We start from the raw sequence: 25,136 nt of genomic DNA, 5'->3' as shown, positions 1-25,136 counted from the left end.
CACTAGGGCAGTTAGCTCTCCTGCAGAGCTTGATCGAACCTGCCTTCAGTCAGTTATCACATTGCATCTCCCCAGTAATCTAATACATTTCCACTAATTAAGCACATGATTGAAAGCAATGTTCCCACATTGTCATGTGCTGCTTCCAATGTGTAGGACTGCAGACATGTGTAAAAGATGTTTATAGTGTAGGGTGGTAATTTTTCACAAAAATTGTTAACATTACTTATAATAGTGAAATAGCTTGCTGCTGTGTTGGCTTCTAAAAAATTAAATACTAAAACATATGATTATGAAATAAAAATGTGATTTTGTGATCAAATTTGGTCATGGTCAATTGTTTAACAGACTCCTCTGTTATTCTTTTGTGGTATTTGTGGAACTTAGTGTAAACAGGTGAGTTAACTGTGTAATCAACTTCTTAAATTGGTCAATTAAGTGCCAAGTAACAACAAAAATCGGCAAACCTTGCGACTTTCCAGGACGAGGAACGAATATCACTGCCAAAGCAAGTGATGCATCTTTCTGCAGAAGCAGATTTAGATGGAATCCTTTTGCCTTCTGCACAATATTTGGAACAATTTTTTCACCTCTGTCCAATAACTCATATTCAACATTGGTTAATTATGTAAATAGTTTTGCCATGATCTCATTTATCTCAGCTGGGGCCTTTTTGAGTGGAGTTAGCATGTTCTCCCCATGTCCCGTGGGTGTCCTCCAAGTACTCCGGTTTCCCCCCAACAGACCAAAGGCATGCAAGCAGGCTATTTGGAGACTCTAAATTGCCCATAGGTATGAGTGTTTGAGTGAATTGTGTGTGTGTGCCCTGTGATAGATAGGCAACCTGTCCGAGGTGTATTCCTGCCTCTCGCCCAACACACACTGGAATAGGCTCCAGCACCCCCTGTGTCCCTCATCAGGAATAAGCAGGGATAGACAATGGATGATCTCATTTGAAAGATTATATTTTAGTCAGTTTGGTATATATCACCAATGCATTCATTTATTTCATTACATTTATTTGGCAGATGCTTTTATCCAAAGCAACGTACAATAAGTACATACCAAAGATCATTGGAACAAAAACACAGGTCCGGTAAGGTACTATATTCACTATATTCATTTTGTAACAGTTATTCATAGCCATGAACACTTTAAGTCAACAGTAAGCATAGGCTAGGTCAGAGTGTAATGTTAAGTCAAACTAGGAGGCAAGACAGTGAGCTACAGGATAAAGATAACAATACGAGTGCAATATAAGTGCTGAATGGAGGTACATGTGTAACATGGAAGTGCTAGAGGAACAAAGTGGAAAGATAGAAGGACTGGTAGCCTATGGAGTGATCTCAGCAGAGGAGTGACATGAGAGAACTTGGGAAGGCCGCAGACAAGTCCAGCAGCTGCATTCTGAATCATTTGTAATGGCTGTATGGCACAGGCTGGCAGACTTGCTCAGAGGGAGTTGCAGTAATCAAGACGGGCGGTCAACATAGCCTGGACAAGTAGCTGGGTGGAGTACGTGGTCAGGTATGGTTGAGTCCTCCTGATGTTGTACACGAGAAATATGCAGGATGTTGCCTTGATGTGCTCCTTGAAGTCCAGCTGGTCATCCAGGACCACTCCCAGGCTCACTGCAGAATGAGAGGCAGTCACCGGGGTGCCATCGACAGTGATTGAGAGCTTCTGTAATAGGGAGGTCTTATAGGAGATGAACAGCAGATTGGTCTTGTTGAGGTTGAGCTTCAGGTGATGCCTGGTCATCCAAATTGAGATGACAGCCAGGCAGGCAGATATTCTCTTATTGACCTGTATGGCAAAGGGAGGGAAAAAGAAGAAGACTTGTGTATCATCAGCATAACAGTGATAAGAGAAGCCGTGTAAACTAATAACTGAACCAAGAGATTTGGTGTAAATAAAGAACAGCAGAGGACCCAGTACAAATCCCTGTGGGAGTCCTGTCACAAGGAGATGAGGTGCAGAGACAGACCCCATCCAGGTGACCTGTTGGGACCTATGTGCACGATAGAAAGCAAACCAAGAAGGCAGCCCCAGAAATTCCAATCTCAGCCAAAGTGGAGATGAGTAGTTTTTCAAAATGTAAAAATTCTGCAGACAGGTCTAGAAGGATCAGGACAGAGGAGAGGGATGAAGCTCTTGCAGTGGAAAGTCTCTGTTGAGTGGCCGTAAGAAAGCCAGACTGCTGAGTGTCAAACAGGTTGTTCTGATGGAGAAAAGATGATAGTTGTTTTAGCATTGCTTGTTCTAGGGTTTTGGAAAGAAAACATAGAAGTGATACAGGTCAATAGTTCTTGACATCAGAGGGGTCTAATGTAGGTTTCGTAGGGCTAACATAAGCTATCTTAAAGTCAGAGGGAACATTGCCACAGGCAAGGGAGGCATTAATGTTCCAAACTTATTCCATTTAAGAATGATTTAAGCCAAGGTGTTCTTCTGGACCTTCAATGCTGCAGAATGTTTTTTGTACCCTTCCCCAGATCTGTCCCTCGACACAATCTTGTCTCGGAGGTCTATGGACAATTCATTAGACTTCATGGCTTGGTTTTTTCTCTGACATGCACTGTCAACTGTGGAACCTTATACAGACAGGTGTGTGCCTTTCCAAATCATGTTCAATCAATTGACTTTACCACAGGTGGACTCCAATCAAGTTGTAGAAACATCTCAAGTATGATCATTGGAAACAGGATGCACCTGAGCTCAATTTTGAGTATCATAGCAAAGGGTCTGAATACTTATGTGACATTTCAGTTTTTTTATTTTTAACAAAAGATGAATAGGCAGTGTGCAGTTATCATTTGATGCTTTTCCTAGGCTTTATAACAGCAATGACAATAATTTTGCCCAAATAATTCGTGAATTGAGATTGTTTCAGTGAATGGATATTAATGCTTTTTCTATTAAAACACAAATATGAGGATTCAGTTATGATACAACAATAAAACATTTTATTATAGAATGTGTCTATTATAGAACTTGCATCACCAGGTATAAATCTAACAGCCAATGCTTGAAGAGGACCGGTTTGCTCACATGAGTACCACACTTATTTTTTCCACTTTGAACATTGCGTTTGACGAAATAAAGTTATTGGTAGCTGAAGATTTGTATATCTGAACAGCATTTGTTTGATATGAATGTAGTGGTTATCTGCAATTGCATAGATCTGAGATGCACAGAAAAAATGATTTTGATATGCCTATTTATCTGGAGGGAGCTTTGGATTGGATAGCACATGTGTAACTGACCAAATTATTGACTAATAGAAACATACTTTCAACATGCCACTTTTGCTTTCAACAAAATTACTGACCGATGAAAGCAAGCATTTTTGACACGCCCCTTGCTTTTGACATGCCCTGTACTCCGGTATCCAGATAATGATACTTAAATCCAGTTTAATGTCCTTTTCAAAACGGTAAGGTTCAGAGAAGCACCAAGATGTCAAGCATAACATCACTACCCAGGCTACTTAAACAGAGAAGTCCGTTGCAAGATTTAATCAGTGGTTGCAGAAGTGGCGTGCTAATGCTAGTTCTGCTGCAGCTGCAGAGATATTTGGCTTTAAATGAAAGCAGCTTAAATGAAAGCAGCGCTGAACTTCTTTAACCCAGAGAGGTGATTAGTCAATAACGTTAAGCCAGCGACACTGAAGTGGAGACTGATAAGGAACAACTGTAGCTGTTTGAGAAACAAGGGAAATGAAGTTAGCCATAAAACTGATTAGCTGCTACTTATGATAGATATTACTTGCCAGATAGCTGACTAATCAAATTTTCATGCCATTTTTTAGGAGTTGAGTGAACTTTTGGATATTTTTATTCAAACAAAATCAATAATATCGGCTGCTTTGCTGTAGTGATGGGCAAAGCAGTTCTTTTCAGTGTACTGAATCATTAGAATCAGTTCATTAAAAAGATCTGTCCAAAAGATTCGTTCACCGAATCATTCAGTGCTTGACCGGAACTCTGACTGCGTAGTCCCAGAAGTCTGACAGAATGACTGAAAATTTAGGACAGTATACTCCCATTTTATGTTCATCTTGTTATGTGTTTGCAATCCCAGAATTTTACAGTGAGAAGCTATTCATTTTTCTAACTTAGATAATGATCACTACACTACATACTTGATTGACTAAGATATGTAGTGCTTAGATTATGGTTTTATAGGGGGAGACAGTGAATCTGATACAATGTCATATTGTTTCTAAGAATGTGGCCTGGCCTCCCCATCACAAGCATCAAAGCAAATGTGATTGGGACAATTTAAAATCCACTGATACCCTAATCTAGGAAGACAATCTATGGGTCTCAACTCCTGCAGAGTTTGTCCCAGAAGAGACAAACCAGAAGACCCAGGACACCATACCGAGGGTTGGAAACCCTGCATGGCTAACATTTCCCTAACTTTAAGTTTTAATGCAATCTTTAGGTAGGTCAGTCATAAATTAGTCTGACCCCCCTTCCCTTCTCTCATACACCTTAACTCAGCATCACCCAAGACATAAAAAATTGAAAACAAATCATGAGGAAGGAGGATTATTTAGAAATACTGAAGCAACACCTCACGACATCAGCTAGAAAGTTAAAACTTGGTTGCAACTGGGTCTTCCAGTAGGACAATGACCCTAAGCATACCTCCAAAATTGTAACAAAATGGCTTAAAGACAATAAAGTGAAAGTATTGGAGTGGCCATCACAAAGCCCTGACCTGAATCCCATAGAATATTTGTGGACTGAACTGAAAAAGTGTGTCCAAGTAAGGAGGCCTTCAAACCTGACTGAGTTACAGCAATTCTGTCAGGAGGAACGGGCAAAAATTCCGGCAAAGTATTGGGAGAAGCTTGTAGGAGGCTACCCCAAGAGTTTGAGATTCAAGTTAAGCAATTAAAAGGCAATGCCACCAAATACTAACAAAGTGTATGCAAACATTTGACCCACTGAAAATCTGATATGGTACATAAAAGCTGAAATAAATTTGTCTCTTAGCTATTATTTTGAAATGACCTCTTATGGAAATAAAGTAGATACCCTAATTGACTAACAGAAAATGTATGGTAACATGAAATGGGTGGAGTTGTGAAAAATTGAGTTTGAATGTTTGTAGCCTAGGTGTATGTAAACTTTTGGCCTCAACTGTATGTCTGCCACAGGTTCTGGTTCACTAGTCTTCATTGATAACGTAACTACTGATAGCAGCTGCAGAATGAAATCTGAAATGTACAGAAATATCTGCTCAAGTTCAAGCAAATGTCGCAAAACTCATTGGACAGCAACTAATCCTACGGCAAGATAATGATCCCAGACCAGTGGTGGCAATACAGCTGCAATAGGGCCCGTAGTCTGAGAGGGCTTGTGATCCCATCATGGAGAGCAGGCACTCCACCAAAAAGTCTGTTCTTGTACGGGCCCTTGCATGAGACTCTCAATAAGCATCAGAGAAAGTGTACATTTATAGGCATTGTGCCATCTGTTATATATATCTTTCAATAAAGAAACTAATCTCCATCATGGTTATTAAGCTTTCTTTGTAAAATGGACTGATAATGTCAAACTTAGCCTGTATGCCCATTCTACAGAAAACATTGTTTAAACTATTCAATTAAATACTCTCTGGTCATTTCTTTGATATTAGTGTTATTTTTTGATACACAAAGATTGCTGGGAAATATGTGTGTATGTTTTTGTCCAATGTCAAGTGTCTATTTTTCATCATATGATGATGCAGAATTACATAACTGTTAGCTAGTTTTGGTGGTGAAACTTTAAGGTCAGCTAATTAGCTGAGGAAGAGGGCAGGAGAGCTGTAGCTGAGTAGCTGAGGAAGAGTAAGAAAATAAAGATGCCTTATAACCACAAAAGTGGATCTTAGAAGACAAAAGCGAAAACTGTCCAGGAGAAAAAGGTAGCCAAGTTGCCAGAGTTGGATTGTTTTTTAATAAGCAGCCACCAACCCCCTGCAATGTTGTTGTTGATGACATTGCCAGTCACAGTCACAACAACAGAGCACTCATTTTTTAAAATTAAAATTAATCTAGAAATACCGGAGGAGCAGCACAGGACAGGAGAGACTGAATGGACTGGCTATACTTTCTATCGAGAGCGTCAGAGCTCAGGAGCTACATTTGATGGAAATTGCTGATGATTTTGTACAATGTAAGGTTTGTTGGATGCTCCATCAAATGAGTCCTTTAAAATGGGATTTGTGTGGGGTTTCTGATGGGCCACTGTACCGGCCTGTTATAATTAGAATTGGACTGCTACCATGTGTCTCAACAATTGTTTTTGTTTTTGCATGAGCAAAGCCACAGTGCTAAACAGTAAATGATGACCATGAAATTTTGGATAAGGACAACCGTAATCCACATGCGTTTCTTAAAGTGAAAGCACCAGATAAATTGAAGATCCAAAACAATAGGGTGGGTGAGGATGTTTTAATGAAATAACCTTTTTGATTCTACAGTGATTTTTAAATGATCCCCAAATTATAGCAATCTTGGGAATTATAGTCTGTCATCTTGGTGTAGGTAATTGGGGGGTATTGATGGGGAATTACCCTAGAATTGCCCTAGCAGTCTGGAAGAAACAATAGACTCAGATGGCCATGAGGAATTTGTGGTTTTCCTGTACATCTCAGCCAAAGATTTTGTTCACTTAAAACATATATTTTTCTGTTCCAGGTTGTAAGTCCAAGGTTTCGGTGAAGACCTCAGTGAAAAGTCAGTATTAAAAATAATTTTGTAAACAATTTTATTGAATGACTTAAAAAGCAATTACACACACAATACAGGTGTACATCAAATATGTGCACACAGAATATTACATAAGATAGACATACAGTAAACTATACCTATATGATGTAAACAGACATTATACGTTTGAAGTTGAAGGCTGTACAAGACACAACTCATTTAACTGAATGAATAAAACACAAACAATACTGTCAAGGAAAAATATCAACAATTAATTACAATCATAGTCAATCATTTTCAGTTTGAGTCCATTGTAGCCAGACAAATATGAAACGATGCGACGTGTCCCACTCTCACTCCTGACTAGGAATAGCGAGTCAGTGCACTGTAATCCAAATTCATCTTCCTATACAGAGACATCGAAAGGACCATACCACAGAGCTAAAGAGAAAGAAAAAAGGGAGGTCATTTGTATATACCATTCACTTGGCATAATAGACAAAAGCCATATTATTTGTGCTATAATCAAATTCTTACCAGAATTACCATTATATAATGGGAATTGTAAACTAATTGTTTCCCTATGATTTTACTTTCCCCCCATATTTTTCTTTTCCGCCATACCTCATGAACAAAAAAAATAATTGGTGTCCTGTCAAAATTGTTAATCTATGTAAGGAAACTGTTTCTGAGTCATTGAAAATATTTTGATTACCAAGCTTTACCGAGAATTTTTCTTTAAAAAAAAAAAAACAAAAAAAAAAAACAGAAAACTCCTGACACATCTTGGCACCTGAAATAGCAAAACATATCAGGAGGTATCATATGTGAGACAGGATGACAGAAAGCTGATGGAAGAAAGCTCACAGAATTGTTTACATTGAATGGCTCAATGAAAAGTCTACCTTGCCAATACTCCATGTAAAAATCTCTGTATGGGATTCAGAAACAAGAAATGTCAGTCACTATGAAATTACATACACAGTCCATGCACACACACTATAGAAGACCACACCCAGATAAACACAAGGTACTTAAAACAACACACAAGCATAGTGAACACTTAAAAACAATATACAGAACTCAAGCACCTTGTAAATCACTTGTACCTTACATACTTGTACCATGTTTTCTGTGTTGATGGACACATTTTTTCATCACAGGTGCACAGTATGTAAGTTTTTTTTAGAACCCTTTTTTCATAATTGGTAACATTTTCTTCACATTGCGACAAATATCAATAAATTATAAGCTCTAAGAAAAAAAACTTTTCTCTCTGACTGCCCCAACCTCTGAAATCAACCACTCTAAATTTTACTGCACCTAAATTTTACTAGCTGTTTATAGGATTTTTAACCCCTTCACGCAATGCCCCTAGTGGTTGGCACGCCGGCATGCCGAGATTGCTGAACTCAGACATTCAGTGCTACTGCAACCAAACTGTGAGAGGAAACGACAAACTTTGTGTTCTAGCTTTATTAGTAGACTATACACGACAACTATTCTGAATACGGGGTTTGTGAGTGTCACCATTGTCATGTATATCGTCCATTTAACAAGCATCCCCCCCCCCCTTGCTGTCTCATCTGCAACTATATTAGCCAGACGCAATACTAACACAGCGGGAAGAATGCTGCTCACTGAATAGTGAAATAAACCAGATTAATTTTAGTGTAATTATCTGATGCCATATAACTATGAATATCAGGGACTAAATGTGGAATAAGTATACAATCATATAATTGGTTTTACGCTTAGAGATGTCCCTTTAAATATTCGGTGGTAATTTATTGTCTTGGATGATCCGTTTATCTAATATAAACTCATTTGCAATGCCTGTATACTATCTGAGAAAGCTGCTGTTAATTTCACTGTGGTCCTTTAGAATAAATTCTGGTTTGATTAACACTTGTTTCATCCAGTAGCAGACAGTCTAAGCTTTCCAACGATGTATGACGTGGCTATTTTCACATTCGAAAACAGAAATAAAAATTCCTGCGTAACAGGAATTTGTGTGGCATCGTCTTGGGTTTGCGCATTCAGCCTCAAACTGAATTTTCGTTTTCCAAAGTTGACCATGGCTAAAGCATATCCCAGCCCAGAGGATATTGATTTCTGGAGCCATTTAGAAGAGGAGCGCAAGGGGTGCTCTATTCGACAACAGTGATTGTCTACTGGAGGAAGCATATGAACTCGGCAAAGATGTGCTCCTCGACATGTACGTATTACTTTCCGCAGTATTTCAGTTATATACTTTTTCTTCACTCTACCTTAGCCTTTTTTTTTTTTACCTTTTTTATGCCTCTAGCCATATTTTTGATATAGCTAGTCTCGTCTTAGTAGACAACTGTTCGCCTTTGCTAATAATGCTGAGCATATTTGCATTGGGGTTCTAACTAATGGCTGTCATAATCGTGTAGTTAGTGCAGTGGCTTGTTGTGGTCAGCTCTGCCAGAATTCGTACTACGCACAATGAAATAGACTTTTTCAAGAGGTTAACGCTATTCTCTAATGAGTACATTTGAAATACTGTACGTGTTATATTTCATGTGCCGATTTGTTGTGAAGCTGGAACATTGACAGAATTTTCCAGATGGTGGAATTTTATCTTTTTATTGTACGTATGGTAAACAATTCGGTAGTAGTGTCTCCGTGGGCTATACTTGTCCCTTGGGGCATGGAAAATACTTTCAAATATGTACTCGATGAATGTAAAGTTGACTGATTATAGATAGCAATGTTTGTGAAACACACAGAGAAATCCCAGGGTGTGCAACAAAAGATTACACACTGAGTACTGAAAAAAAGTGTTATTGAGTTGCATGAGTGTGATTACATGTATTGTTGTGTGTATCAAAGTGTGTTATAATGCTTTTGCATTGCGTCATTTGTTTATTTAAAAAAAATTTCACTATTTCTGCGGGGATGGAGATGCTGGACCCTCCACCGCTGCAGCTCGGGCAGTGCCCTCCGCTGCTCCTCCCTCTGCTGCTCCTCAGGCCCACAGGACTGGCGCTGCCGCCACTGTTTCAGCTTCTGCTGCTGCTCCAGCTCCAGTGTTGTCTCCTTCTGTCATTCGAGCCTGCAGGGCTGCCTCTGCTGCTACTGCTCCAGCTCCTGTGTTGTCTCCACCTGTTACTCAAGGTCGCAGGGCTGCCTCTGCTGCCGCCCCTGCTGCACGCCCCCGTAGAGGTTCAGAGGCTTGATGCTAGTTCTTCCACTCCTGCTCCTGCTCATCCCCACAGGGCTTCAACAGGAACAAGTCAGGCTAAAAGAAGAGCCACAGAGCCCGATTCTAAGGGGGAATGGCCTGGAGTTCAGCTGGATGTCACAAAGGAATACAGCCCATTGGAACTGTTCCAGCTGTTCTTTAGCAAGGAGGCCATTGAAGTTCTCTGTGACGACACCAATAAGAATGCACAGCACACACAACTTCAGGGGAAACGGAAGCAGTGAGAAGATGCTAACGACATGCTGCACTACCTGTCCATTGTCCTTTACCAGGGTCTGATGAGGCCCCATTCTGCTTGGGATCTGTGGAGGATGGACCAGCCTTGCCTTTCCACAAAGTTTTATGCCAGGCTACAGGTTTGCTGCCATCAGTGCCTGCATTCACATGAGTGATCCAGCACCAGACATCCTCAACGAGCAGCTGAGAGACTAACCTGGTTACGATTGCCCATTCTGGGTAAAGCCACTTCAGGACCAGATCCTGACCGCATGCAGGGCTTTTTACCATCCACGTCAGAACCTTGCCATCGTTGAGCGCGTGGTAGCCATGACAGCGCAGCATGAGATGAAGCAGTTTATGAAGGATAAACCAATGAAATGGGGCTTCAAGCTGTTTGTCCTGGCTGACAGCAAGACTGGCTACACATGTGATTTCAACATCTACCAGGGAAGAGCACTCACCCCTAGTGGAAATGGGCTGAGTTATGACACTGTCATGAGCCTGATTTGGGTGCTATACCTTGGAATGGGTTACCACATCTATGTGGATAACGTCTACACTAGTGCAGCACTCTTCAGGCAGCTCTAACGGATCCACTATGGGGCCTGTGGAACCATCAGGCAGAACAGGATTGGGTTTTCCAGGACCATGGTGAATGTTCTACCCAAGACAGCTGTGCGAGGGGACATGTGCTGGATCAGGGATGGATCCTTGCTGTATGTGAAGTGGAGGGACTGTAGGGATGTCACTATGTGTTCCTCCATTCACAAGGCGTACAGTGGGAGGACAACACAGCGGCGTGTGAAGAGCCCTGATGGCACCTGGTCACGGCAGGCTGTTCCAGTCCCAGATCCAGTCCTTGACTACAACAGGTACATGGGGGGTGTTGACCTGTCAGACGCTCTCATCCTGTACCACGGCATCTCACAGAAGACCACACGCTGGTACCGGAAGTTGTTCCTCCACTTTGTTGACATTGCGGTGGTGAACAGCATCATAATTCACAAAGAGCTGGCTCAGTAGAAACAGCACACTCCCCTGACCCAGAAGAAGTTCAGGGAGGTCCTCTCTGCACATCTAGTTAACGTGGGCAAGGGTGGCAGCACAGAGCACAGGGAAGAAGAGGAGGTGGTGAGACAGCAGTGGAGAGAAGGTCACTGGGCTGTTTCCCTGTACCAGTCACAGATGTGACCTCCTCTGATGTCCGTGACAAGGTCACAAAGGGGAGGAGGCACTGCGTACTCTGCCACAGCAGGAATCTGTACAACAGGACGATGTTGTGCCGGTCTTGTGATGCACCCCTCTGCATTGTGGCAGACTACATCTGCTTCACAAAGTGGCATGAGCCCCAGCGGAGTCAGGCACTGTGCATGGAGCGCCGGTGTCTTGTGTACATAGTTTTCACCATTTGAGTTTTTACCTTTCACCATTCATTTTCTATGCCTCCTAAAGTGCAACCCCTCGTCCACGTCGTTGGAGGTGGTAACAACACATTGTCGTCTTTCAGGTAGCAGCATTCATTTTTGTTATCCTTGGAAATGCCAGCTTTGTTGAGTTACTGTGCTGGCTAATGGGGCTCTGGTGAAAAATATCAAATGCTTTATATGCAAATTTCAATGCTTTATAATGGACAAAAAAATTTTTATTCATTTTTGAAGAGGTTTTGGATAGGTTTTTGGACCCCAAGATATCCATCCCCTACAGTTGAGGCCAAAAGTTTACTACAAAATGAGTATCATATCTGTGTTTTGTAGTTGTCCATGACCATGCACTTTTGTACGTCGCTTTGGATAAAAGCGTCTGCCAAATAAATGTAATGTAATGTAATGTAACATACATAACAGAATCCAAGTGGTCTATTCCGCTTATACAACAGTTACCAGCAACGACAATATATTAGTTACTTTTATCTTTATTTATTTTTATTGACTTAATCAGCTGAAATTGAAACATTCTTCACCCCTTTTGGGCATATTGTTTTATCATTGTCTAGCACAACTATGATTGATAGTTTAATTTAGACTGTTGTTATGCAAAACTCTGGTTTACTATTTGGACCTCTGCTTGTTAATTCTATGAAACAATGATTCTATCAGGAAAAAATTATTTCTTCTCATTTTTATACCATACATTTAGTACCAATTTTGGTCATTTTTGTCATTACATTATTTAAGGGAATTGCTTGAAACCATAACTCAATCAAATTTATCTCCCTAGCTCTGTCTTGCTTTTTGTAATGGTTTGGTCACACAGTATGGACAAATTGTCTTTCTAGTCTCTCTGAAAATGGGTTAGAATGCAAGCTACAATAGCTTTATGCTAGGTTTGCCATTGTGCAGGTTACCTAGCTAATATAATTTTAGGTTAAAAGAGTCTCATGGCATGCTTGTTATCCCGGCTAGCTAGCTAGCCAACTATTGAATTATTTTCAAAACTGCAGTTAAACTATGAACACAGTTTTTCACAAAGATAAGGAACAAAATATACAGTTATAGCTGTATGGAACGTCCCTTCTACTGTCCAAATAAGGCACGATTTCGTATTTTGCAGGATAGTTGGTAATCTGCAATCAAGCTGTAGGCTGCAGTAACTGTAACAGTGATTCAACGTTGTTAATTGTGAAATTGGACTTTAAAAAGTGGAGGGGAAGTAACGTTAATTCAAAATCGAAAGAAGGACATTGCTTTTCAACTGCTTTAGAATGTTGGAATTTGTTACACATTGATTTTAGAATTGTTGATTTTACAGAAGGCTGAGTTGTCCTGTTATTGAAACTGAATGCACATGCTTGGACCTATCAGAACTGATTATTCAGCCAAGCTGTTGTATAACAATAAATAACATTATTCAAAGGTACATAACCATATTATCTGTTTCTAACATGGAATGTCTGATTTAAATTCCTAAAATATTATGTTTTTCTGATTACTATTTCTGTGGTAATACTCATGGATTTAATGCCTATTAATGAAAAGATTGCTTTTGCGTGCTGTTGCCCTTGAATTTAAAGGGGAATTTCACTTTATAACACTTCTGGAGTCATTTTCACACCTACCCGGGCTTTTGTTGTGCACCACAGACAGGGTTTAGGTTGCTTGCTTCAATATTTAGATATTTAGATATACCCTTGTAAGCACCCCGCCCCCCCATCCAATATAAGCCCATTCAACATCAAACTCCACATTAGACTCATTGTAAATGCATGAATGCACGTCCCTGCTTCTCATGACTGATATTGTCCTTCAATGAATGTCACCCTTAATTTTTCGATTAGTTATTTAATTAGGTTAATATTTTACGCTGTCTTGTTGCTTTCCTCCAAATGCAGGAAGTAGACCCAGGCAGTTTAGTGTCGAACTTGAGGATGCATATCATTGCGCGACTTCTGATGTGGGCGTACCTGCAGACAATAACATTAGGTTGGTCGTAGAAATAGTGTTGTATTACTCCTAGCTAGCAAAACTGAAAATGTCTGAGGACGAAATAAATGGATGGTGGCAACCCTATAACAACAGACAGCAAGCTGTCTAACTGTACCGTAGACATCCTATGTATCACAGACAGACGCGTGTTACTCAGCCCGCTTAGTACCTACCTCGAGCGATTCGACCAACGATGGGAAAACGGTGGGTACAGCTCCAGGCTTCAGACGGTCACCTTGGTAGTCGGTGGCTTCAAAGTGGTCGCTGCGTACCCTTAGTCCGCGTTTGCGAACTTCTTCGACTGTTATGTTGGGGTGTCTGATTACATCCAGCCATGTCTGGCACAAAGTTGCATCGTGTGGAAAACTATGAAAATGTGCTTTCAAGGCATGTTTAACAGGGGCATTATAACCACCGGGTACAATGCACCTCATTATTACACCGATATCACATCAAACAAAAGCTAGCAGACGTTTGTTCGATTTCAACGCTAAGTTAACGGAATGTTTTGCTTCGCTTATTCTTCATTTTGCTGCAAAACGAAATCGAAGAAGAAAAAACCGGAAACCATACGACTACGTGGACTAAAAAAATAGGTTTTTGTTTCTAACGTTAGAAATTTTAAATTAAATAACTAATCGAAAAATGAAGGGCGACACATTCATTAGAAGGACGATATCAGTCCTGAGAAGCAGGGAGTGTGTTTACAATGAGTCTAACGTGGAGTTTGATGTTGAATGAGCTTCTATTGGATGGGGGGGGGGGGGGGGGGGGGGGAGGGGGGTTTGCTTACACGGGTATATCTAAATATCTAAATATTGAAGCAAGCAACCTAAAAACAGCCTGGGGTGTGCACAAAAGCCCGGGTAGGTGTGAAAATGACCCCAGAAATATTATAAAGTGAAATTCCCCTTCAAATCCAAGTTAAATACAAAGTAACATACAACATGTAGTGCAGTGAATAAGCTGTTTTCTATAATAAGAAGGTTGCACAATTCAAGTTATAAAATCCTGATTAAAACTCATGCATTTCATGCTGTTTGAGACATCATTTCTAAACACAAGCTAGCCTACATAAAACATAACACACACAACAAAAAGGCATTCAATGTTATTTATATGGTGCATCTCCTTAATTTGCACAGTTAAAGTTAGGATTTTTGCTTAAATATTTAGGATTCCATAATGGTTACATTGAATACCGCCCAATAATATCAAAAAGCATGCATCCACTCCGAAACAGACCTTGAAGGCTGAAAGAGCCTGTCATTTGTCTTTAGTGGCTGGTGACAGCAATGATGACAATGACTGAGACAATAGAACATTGTGAGACCGATGCACTGGATGAACTACAGAGAAAGGGAATAAGCATTGAAATTGAAGAGTTAGACTTATGCTTACATAAGTGGTCCAGAATCCCAAATCAACAGCATGTAAAACAACCACATAATAACTGATGGTGACAGGACTAAGAAATAGAATTATCTGTACCTGTGGTCCTACTTGCAGCTGATCTACCCTAATCCCACTTTTGGTAATAATAACCATACTACCATAGTGTTCAATGTGTGGCATTTGTAGCAAAGCAGGTCTGCTATAAGATGGGGTATTGCTTATACCCCAAAGTTACTAGCAAGCCTTGATAGTAACTTTTTGTCTCTGCTGCCACGGTGGCTAGTGGTTTTTTTCCGAAGCCACTAGCCACTCAGAATTTTCACTGGCCAATATTCCTCCCCCCCAAGACCCTCCCCCCCCCCACAAAAAAAAAGTTAAAAAAAGTAATAAATATATTGGGGAATGTAACTCCATACACTTGTATGGACATAACATTAAAAAGCATTTCAGACTGATACACATTTCAGATTTCACTTGACAGTAGATTGAAATGTATGGCCAAAATACCCCAAATTATGTAATATTGAATTCATTTTTTGCCCAATCACTCATTTGTTCACAAACTATGTTCAGACATTCACTGGCAGCGCATACGAAATCTGGCAACATTGGCAGCTAAAAATTATAGGCAAAGCTTATGGGTCTTAACAGGTACACCCATGGACAAAGTTTTATAATTCTAGGATGAACGAGATGGCAGGCAGACCATTTGACTTTGGGACCTCATTACAGTGCCCCCTAAATGACTAACTCATGCCATTACTGTTATCTGGGTTACACGTGGCCTGTACTATCTGTGTGCGAAAATGGACAAAACGTTACCAATATTTGGCCAAATTATTGGACAAAATTAAGGAGAAAATTAATTACAATAGGTTTACAATTACAGTACAATAGGTTTCTCCTGCCTCACAGTGGAACACTAATAATGTGAATTTCAGCACAAGGGCAAAGAACAAAAATCTACTTATGGGCTGACTTTTGAGTACACCTTAACATTTCCATCAAAACATGATCTTACCGGTTTACACTGGGAGTTCTGTTAGCACATTAGGTAAAGCAGTTGCACCAGTACTACTCAATGTTTCAAAAATTATCTAGACCAGGCTTAATATCATGTGCTGACAGATTACAAGTTTACTGATACAAATTCGATATGTAAATCCAGATACAGACACTAGTAAAAGGAAAGTCATATGTGCATACAGGTACATATTGTTTTTTGCATTTACTACAGATCTGATTGAAGAATCAGGGTGCTTAATGGTGCTTAAAATAGTATAAAACAACAGGACAGAAAATCTTGAACTGAAGAACTCAATTTATCACAATCTTTCAAAATGCCGAATAGCTAAGTACACTCCAACAGAAATGCAGTCCCATTGGCTTAAATTAGGTGCATATGCAACATGTTTTAACAGCGAGTCTCCTTCAGATGCAAGGATGCATTGTGTGTACATCTATTGTAAGCCTAATGGATTTCTCTTCTGTTGGAGTGTATTTAGCCATTTGGCATTTTAGAACATCATTATAAATTGTTTTGGTCTCTCCTGTTGTTTTATAATCTTTTGCAGTTACAGTGTGATTCATGATTACAAACTGGAACTCACATTTACAAATCACAGTTTACATTTACTGTTCTTTTATACACATACTTTTGACAGCGATTTCATTCCATAGCACATGGCCTAATAAGTTGGTGAACCACTTTGCTAATAGAACTACATTTACATAATAATTTTTCTATTGTGTGAGCTGGATGTATGTCTGTAGTCAGCTATCATTGCAACACCATGGTCATCATCAGTTGTGTCAAACAGTAATAGAGATAAGGAAGAGACAATGATTTACTTATGGAGAGCATGTTGAGGGGATGGGACATTGTGGACAGAAGGGGACAGCAACAATGATGTCAGTCAAATGCACGCCTCAGAAACTTCTCCAGGAAATGCCCATAACCCATATGACATGGGCTACTTCAGGAAGGTCATTACTCTTCTACGATCTGGATTCTGGATAGTTTCCAACACTCATAGGGACTAATGTGCATAGGGAGAATGCTTTCTTAGTCACTACCTGTTGATTTGTGCTGATGCTAACTCCTTGCCTTACTATTTATTCTTACATGTGTTATTTAATGTATAGCCATAAAGTATGTATGAGCCATTGTAAGTTATATCTCATGCATTGTTTGTCGAGTGTGTATATATATATATATATATATATATATATATATACATACATATATACATATATAGTATCATCTCAAATTTGTGATTTCTAGCGAATAGAATGTGCCTGCGATGTCACCGCTGTTTCAATGTTCTAAGCCCTTGAGTTTAGTGTGTTTAATGTTCATGTATTAATTTTTTTATTATTAATTAGTATTGTCAGCACTGTTCATGATGGTCATGTAGTATCCATTTTATGTATTAGTTCAAGTAAATCTGTAATTCTGCGTTTAATCATTTATATGTAATATTGTTATCAAGGATTTCCCCTTTATTTTCTATAGGTTTACAGAACCACTCACATCCCCTGCCACAGTGTAAGGAAGCTGTATTGAAGACAAAAATGTCTTCAGTGCAATTTTAGCAAATGCCCTATAGTGGCTACACTGACACCAAAAAACTGGACTTATTCTTTAAAATTGTAATTTTACACCCAAAGAAAATGTAACCTCAGCTGTGTTTCTCACTCACCTCAACTAGCACCACAGCAAACAACACGCCCAGAATGATTACCACGTTTTCTTCAAGCCACTCCTTAATACCTTCTCTGCAGCCCTGAGAAAGAGAGGTACACTTATGTTTGGAAAAATAGCACAATCCACAGAGAGGTAAAAACAGGGAAATTATAATTAACAGCGGTCATTTCTAGTATTACAAGGACTCACTTGCTCATAAATGTTGCAGGTGTTGTTTTGAGGGAAGAACCTGGAATGGCAAGGGCAAAGCTTTTGAGAACCATTATTCATCCCTTGGTTTAAATGTTCAAAAACAGTGCTGTTGGGAAGCTGGTAACAACTGCAAGGCACCATATCATCTCCCCAGTCCATCGGTCCATTCCAACCACAGCAGTTTACCTGAGTGATCACAAGAAAGCAAGGGAAAATGAGAAACAGAGAAGGAAAGATGGAGAAAGATTATGTTTGTTGAAAAAATTAATGCAAAGATGGATTACACTAGTATAGTAACGTGTAATGTCACATTGATTTTTCATGATATGATGTCATGCTTTCCAAATGGAACCCAACTTTCCCTTATCAAAATGAAAAAACTATGAGACTTTTGGTTTGATTTAGAAAGGAGTTTTCTGAATGCCCCCCCCCAATAATACAATAAACAGTGATCTCCAAAGTTATTAGCTAGTTCAGATTAAATTAATTGCCAAAGGTAATGTTTATAAGTAGTTGTGCATACTTCTAAATTCATACCAGTGTTGTAAAATATGAACTAGAAATTGATGTGAAAATGTTCATACCTCTACACAAGCTCTAAACCATACAAACTATACCTTGTCTAAATTGTTAAAAATAAAGAACACGTCCATTTAGAAAAGCTACTGAGGGTGGCATTATGGCACAATGAGTAGCACTGTTGCCACACACCAAGAAGGTACCATGTTTGAATCCTGGCCGAGGGCCTTTCTGTGTGGAGTTTGGGTATTCTCCTCATGTCTGCGTAGGTTTCCTCCAGGTGCTCTGGTTCCTCTCACAGTCCCAAAACATGCAGGCTAGGCTAATTAGAGAGTCTATATTGGCCACAGGTGGTGGCTTCTGAGCTGGAAATTCCCTTTAAAATGATTATTGGTTGGAGTGTATTTAGCCATTTGGCAAGGAAGAGACAATGATTTACTTGTGGACAGCATGTTGAGGGGATAGGACATTGTGGACAGCAACAATGTCAGTCAAATGCACGCCTCAGAAACTTCTCCAGGAAATTCCCACAACCCATATGACATGGGCTACTTCAGGAAGGTTATTACTCTTATAACATCTGGATTCTGGATAGTTTCCATAGGGACTAATGTGCATTTGGAGAATGCTTCCTCGGTCACTGCCTGTTGACTTGTGCTGATGTGAACTCCTTGCCCCGTTACTATTTATTTGTATGTGTTATTTGATAAGCGACTTAGACTGACACCAAAATTGCAATGAGCTGCACAAAAGTTGCAGTGCACTGCTTGATCGTGACTGACACACCACCAGCAGTGGCTGTCCTCCCAATTTGCCTTAGAGCAAGTCACAGAATTTCCATATGGCTGTGGCACATCAAAATCCATAATGAAAATACCACTTTGCCAGTGCGACGACTTGCAACACGAGTTGCCCTGAGTTGCAAGCTAAATGGCATGCCCTGTTTGAAAGAGGTTAAATCCATGAATCTTCTCATCATATTATTATGATGCTTAGGCTTGTTTTCAACAACTTTAATTGAGTAAATTGTCTACTTTTAGATAGGGCAGTCTGTCATTCCTCGGCATTACCCAGAGCAAGCATCCTCAAGCCCTGCTGATGTAAGGCAATTAAATGCCTATGAACGGCTTTGCAATAAGAAGACATTCTTTAATGCTGTCATTTGCTCATGCTCTTATAGAAAGAAGCCCAGTAAGCCCAATTCAGCTCCGTTTTTATTCCATATGGCTTGGCTGTATCCTAGCCAGCTAGACATTACGACCAAATTAGCCGGTTAACTGAGCGGCTAGATGATATGTCATAATAGAGTCTATATGTTCGGTGAAAGAGCGGCTAGATTTGGTCCACAAGGATCCAAAAGAATTGTAAAAGCAATAGTTTAAAAGTAATAGACCCTGTGTCTCAACGGTCCGAAGGCAACAACGTTACCAGTGAGCCACCAACAATGTAGCTGAACTAGACGAGAGTTTTCTTGGTCAGAAATATGTATGTTCATTTTGTGTGTGTATGCGATGTTTTGATTGGCTGGTGTTGCTAAATATCCAATGGGGAGACATATTGTTTGTGGGCTTGGAGCATTGTGATGATGTAATCAGGCAGAAAAAAGAAGAAGAAGAAAAAAACACAATGTGCGGATGTGTACAGTTGTTTGAGAATTCTGTCTGTTGAAATGGGGTCAGAAGGTACAGAAATGTTTTTAAGGACTGAGGCGTTTCTGGATGTAACAGCCTGGGTTTAAATTCCCCCCTCGGACTCAACCAATTGTTTAACTCATTACCCTTACTTGCTGGCTAAACACAAATAAAACATTTAAACTATTGTTCTTGCTTCTGTATAATATTTTTGAGATATTCATTTATATTTCTGAAATCCAAATAAAATAGACCCACACTTTAGACAGTTCCACTTTTGGCATTTTGACCGAGTTTAATGTTAGCTACCTTGCTAACGAGACAACAGACCGAGTGTATAATGTTAGTACATACGGCTCAGAAATTAAGCACCAAAACCCGTATTGCGAGTCAGTCCGGTAGGTAACATAACCGGTCGTATAGAAACTGGATCAAGATAACAAATACTTCATGGCTGGTATATCGATTTTATTTAACTTAAAATGGCCAAATTCTCACCTGTACTGGTAACCACTTTTTAACTAGGCTACTATAGCTACCCTGCAACACATTTATAAATTCATGTTAGCTAGCCCTATAGATCCCACAATTAGAAGGTACCCCGTTAAAAACACTTCCTTTTACAATTATGACAAATACGTTCATTTATTTGTCATTCATGGTAAAAGAAAATAATTGAATCCAAGCCTATGTGTTTCTTCCAGCTACAATTTAAGCTATGTGAGTTTTCATGCATTCATGTGTATGCATGTCTCTCATAGCCTACATTTATATGCACTACTATTATCACTAACTAATAAGAAACTCAGTACAAAAAGAAATTATATCTGATGAGAAATACATATTCAACATACGAAAATGCCAAGTTACTCACACATACAAAGCACTGTCTAAGTTTGTGGCATTCAGTCCACCGAAGAAGCAGATTGGTCTCGGTTGCGCCGGCTGGTGGAGAGAGCACATGCACCTGGGTTGTGTTAACTAATCAGCACAGGCGCTTAAAGGAGTAACATGGTAGTTTTCACACTTTCTCGGTTTTATGTGCTATTTGCACAAGAGGCATTGAAGAAACACGATGAGTAAAGTATTAAATATGTCCGTTCTTCATTTTTGGAGAAATATGCATTTTAAATTTATCGTCCTGTTTTCAACCAGTTGAGAATGTTATCGACTTAGTGCATCACAAGTACAGTAACCACTCCCCTTTCCACACCCCGTAAAGAAATCTGACTGGACCAGAGACTGTAAAAAATAGGGCTGGAAACACCGTCCTGCTACAAGTGTGTTTGGAAGTTCAGGTAGCAAACAACTAGGCTGAATCCTTCTGACATTATTTACATAGAAATTATATGTTCAGATCGCCTAGTTTCACTCCCTGTGGCCAAGTGGAATTGATAACCTTTCAGAAAATATATAACTTTAAAAGGTTTAATTCAATCTTCTACTGGGACTTTTGCCATTTATTGAGGGTGTGAATGAAAATTTCGGTGCCGCTGACTAATCGAACGTTTTTCAGATTTACCGTTCGATTGAGCAAGTATCTTTCAAAATACATTATTGTGGGTTAGTGCTGTCCGATTATGCTAGCTACTTCACATTAACCTTGTACTGCAAACAGTAAAGGCTAACAGCACAGCACCACTTAATTATTGTCACTTCTATCACCACTGTAATGAACTAAAAAAGGCGACAAACTACCTTTTCTGTGAGAAATATATTGTCGAACTCATGCGCATACACTGCTGGCAACATTCTAAAGCTCCGTTTTGCCCTCCCTACTGTCAGTCAGATTGCTGTGATAGCTCATTCTAAATCAAATTTGGCGACCCATGGATAACTTGTGGCTTACAGGCAAGACAATGCAAATATTTGACTAACGTTAGGTTCACTTATTAGAGTGCCTTTTAAGGACTGTTAGACTATCTCTGGTTGGTTATATTCATTTATAGCTAGCTAGCTAACGTTAGCTAGCTATGTAGTTTGCTTTCATAATGTAATGTTATCAATAATGTTAGCTAGCTAGTTTGCTTTCATATGGACGTTATAGTTGTGGTTTTATCTTAACTTGGCTAGCTAGCTAGCAAAAATTATTATTGGATATAAGTCAAAGTTCTAAGCTATCGATACTTGATATACTAAGTTAGCTAGCTTGTGAAAATTCAGTCTCCCAAGATGAGCGCGTATCATGGAGGTAGCTATAGTAACGGGGCATCATCATAGCTAACTGACAGTTCTCATTACCACGCCCAGACAGTTCGGGTGAACTTTTATAGTGGGAAATTTAGGCTTAGAAAAATACGTTTTAAAATACATTTAAATGACTGAAAATTAAAAAATTATGCACATTTATTTTGTTGTTGCCTAAAGACAACTGTCAAGTGTCCCATTCAACCACCATGTTACTCCTTTAAAGGTGTGCTGCTCTGCACAGTTTGGGGCCAAGACCAGGAGCTCACACAAAAGTGTTTCTTTAATTTGTTTCTTTGTTTAGTGTTTGTTTAACAGTGTTTAAAAGAGCACAAAACAAAAGTAAACCACCACTGCAAACTAGAAAGAGCTGGTCCGGCTGGAAAAAGGGCCAGCTACAGGTGGCGCACTGGAAAGTGGTCGTTCTGTTTTACTACTATTTTAGCTTGTTGTTTTAGTTTATTGTTTTTGCCTGGAACCCGTGAGGGAGAAGGGTGAAGATGTTCTTTTATTTTATTTTGGGTTTGTGTGGGTGCGCTGTCTCTCTCTCTATGCAGTAACCAGTGGTGAACTGCCGCATCTCCCTCCCAGGGGTGTCACACTGGCGTAACTTGGCATAATTTTGATATAATACTTTTACTAGCAGGCCTAGATTTTGCCAGTATGGATTAATGATATACAGACAGAGCAGAGCTTTGTATGTGTGAGTAACTTGCCATTTTTGTATGTTGAAAACATGTTTTTCATCAGATGGCCAATGTAGCACCATGACAAAATAACCACGTCAGAACTGCTTTGATATAGGGAAATGACGTGGGAAATCCTGTGGGAAAAGACGTAACTATCAAATTGCTCACAGAAGCATAAGCAAATAATCGGATCAACTCCAGGCACTTACGAGGTGTAGGTTAGCACAGAGTTCATTGAAATACTGTATGGGCTTTATAAACTGCATAAGCTGCATCCAACATAAACATAATGTGACATTATCCATGGTAAGGGATAATAAATTAGCATCATTTGCACTAACAAATCCACTGAGATAACTTACACAGTAACCCAATATTTTAGAGACAATATCCGAAGCGTTATCTTATTTAGTTACTGTAGCATCAATATGACGCTTCTCTACAATAAAATTTGAAACACTTTGGTTTTGCACTTTTTGGTTTTCGTTTTGGAATCTATTGCTGTGTCTCCACATTGTATTGCAAGCCCGGCGGCCCGCCGGGACTAAGTTGAGCCCCCGCCGGGTCTAAGCATCAGGGAATTTTTTTTTAAGATGTTTTTTTAAACTACAGTTACAGTGGGGCGGCTCCGTTGGAAAGCTCACCAGCGACATCTGTTGGTTAAAACGTGAACGCACCATAAGAAAACAGAAGGTCTGAGATCAGTGTTCTTTAGCCTCATTGTGCGTAGTAGGGATGAGTGAGTACACCATTATCTGTATCTGTATCTTTTCAACCAACAAAATTATCTGTACTCGTATCCGTACTCGGAACGGGCGGGGCTTAAACCGGAAATGCACAGGGAATAACCGGAAGTTGGTATTTTAACCTCCTAGCGCAAAACCCCTAGTGGTCGGGGCGTGCCGACATTACTGAACTCAGACATTCAGTGCTACTGCAACCAAAGTATGAGTTAGAAACAGAAATGCGTTGTTTTAGTTCCATTAGTAGACCATACATGACAACTATGCCGAATACGGAGTTTCGCCGCGCCACCATTGTCGCTCTGGTTGTTCATTTAACATGCACCCCCTCCCTGTAGTCTCATCTGCAACTACACCCCCCACCCATGACATAATGGACAATATTGTCTATCTGGGCATTCATAAACATATTCTTTCACCACTCAAAAATCGTATTCCGTCATAGCAACAAGATAAACCCGAAAATAGCCCTAAGATATGCCAATACAGCAGTGAAAACGCTGCTCACTGAATAACGAAATAAACGAGACAAAGTTTTAAAAAATGATACCATGTCATTCTACAGTCAATATCTGGGACTAAATATTGAATAAATACATAACCTTACCATTGGTTTTATGCATAGAGATGTCCCTTTTGAGGCTGAGCGGTCATATATTGCCTTGGACAATCCGTATTAAATATTGTCCATTAGCTGGGTGGGAGGGTGTAGTTGCAGATGAGACTGCAGGGAGGGGGTGACGCATGTTAAACGAACGACCAGAGTGACAATGGTGGCGCTGCGAAACTCCGTATTCGGCATAGTTGTCATGTATAGTCTACCAATGAAACTAAAACAAGGCGTTTCTGTTATTAACTCATACTTTGGTTGCAGTAGCACTGAATGTCTGAGTTCAGTAATGTCGGCACGCCGGCGTGTCAACCACTGGGGGCTTTGCGCTGGTAAGAGGTTAAAATACCAACTTCCGGGTAGATCCCGCCCACTTCCGGTGTAATCCCCGCCCATTCCGAGTACGGATACAGATACAGATAATTTAGTTGGTTGAACAGATACAGATACGGATACGGATAATGGTGTACTCGCTCATCCCTAATATATATATATATAAATTTGACAAGATGGACTATTGGGCCAGGCTCTACGCTAACGCTAAACAAGGGGCACACGTGCTCCTGTGTTGAAAAATTTAGAAGCACACTAATGCATCCCAATTAGTAGATGTGCTCCTAAATTATTTTTCCTGTTGGCACACATACATTTTCAGGAGCAAATGCTCCTAAAATAGGAGCACTGTAGAGCCCTATTGGGTCCATCTTGTCAAAGTTCCCTTCAGTGTAAAACTGGCTATTCAAGTAGTAGGATAATAGGAAAGCACCCAAATTCCCAAATTCCCCTCCTCAGACAATGAGAATTCTTTTAAGAGCCCCAATTCTATAAACAAAATCCACAATGCATTATGCTATATCCTACGCTTGTTTAGACTTTAGTGG

General features: G+C 39.8%; 1 protein-coding gene across 4 annotated transcripts in view; it reads right to left on the bottom strand.

Moving 5' to 3' along the window:
- Positions 1 to 970: 970 nt before the first annotated feature.
- cd37 (CD37 molecule) overlaps positions 971 to 25,136 on the bottom strand; it is a 39,123-nt gene continuing 14,957 nt past the window's right edge. The window contains exons 7-10 of one of the 4 annotated variants that reach the window (XM_035404346.1): positions 17,874 to 18,062; positions 17,680 to 17,763; positions 14,828 to 14,931; positions 6,751 to 11,738 (exon numbers count right to left, since the gene is read on the bottom strand). In XM_035404346.1, the coding sequence (XP_035260237.1) occupies positions 11,687 to 11,738; positions 14,828 to 14,931; positions 17,680 to 17,763; positions 17,874 to 18,062 (429 nt within the window). In that variant the 3' untranslated portion in view covers positions 6,751 to 11,686. Of the gene's footprint in view, positions 1,807 to 6,750; positions 11,739 to 14,827; positions 14,932 to 17,679; positions 17,764 to 17,873; positions 18,063 to 25,136 lie in introns of those variants that run through there. The other 3 variants (XM_035404345.1, XM_035404344.1, XM_035404343.1) reach the window with 3 other exon arrangements.

Source organism: Anguilla anguilla, chromosome 2 (genome assembly GCF_013347855.1).
Source record: "Anguilla anguilla isolate fAngAng1 chromosome 2, fAngAng1.pri, whole genome shotgun sequence".
In the NCBI taxonomy this organism is placed as follows: Eukaryota; Metazoa; Chordata; class Actinopteri; order Anguilliformes; family Anguillidae; genus Anguilla; species Anguilla anguilla.
The sequence above is the reverse complement of the archived record's forward strand: the minus strand, read 5'-3'. Positions and strand labels throughout refer to the sequence as shown.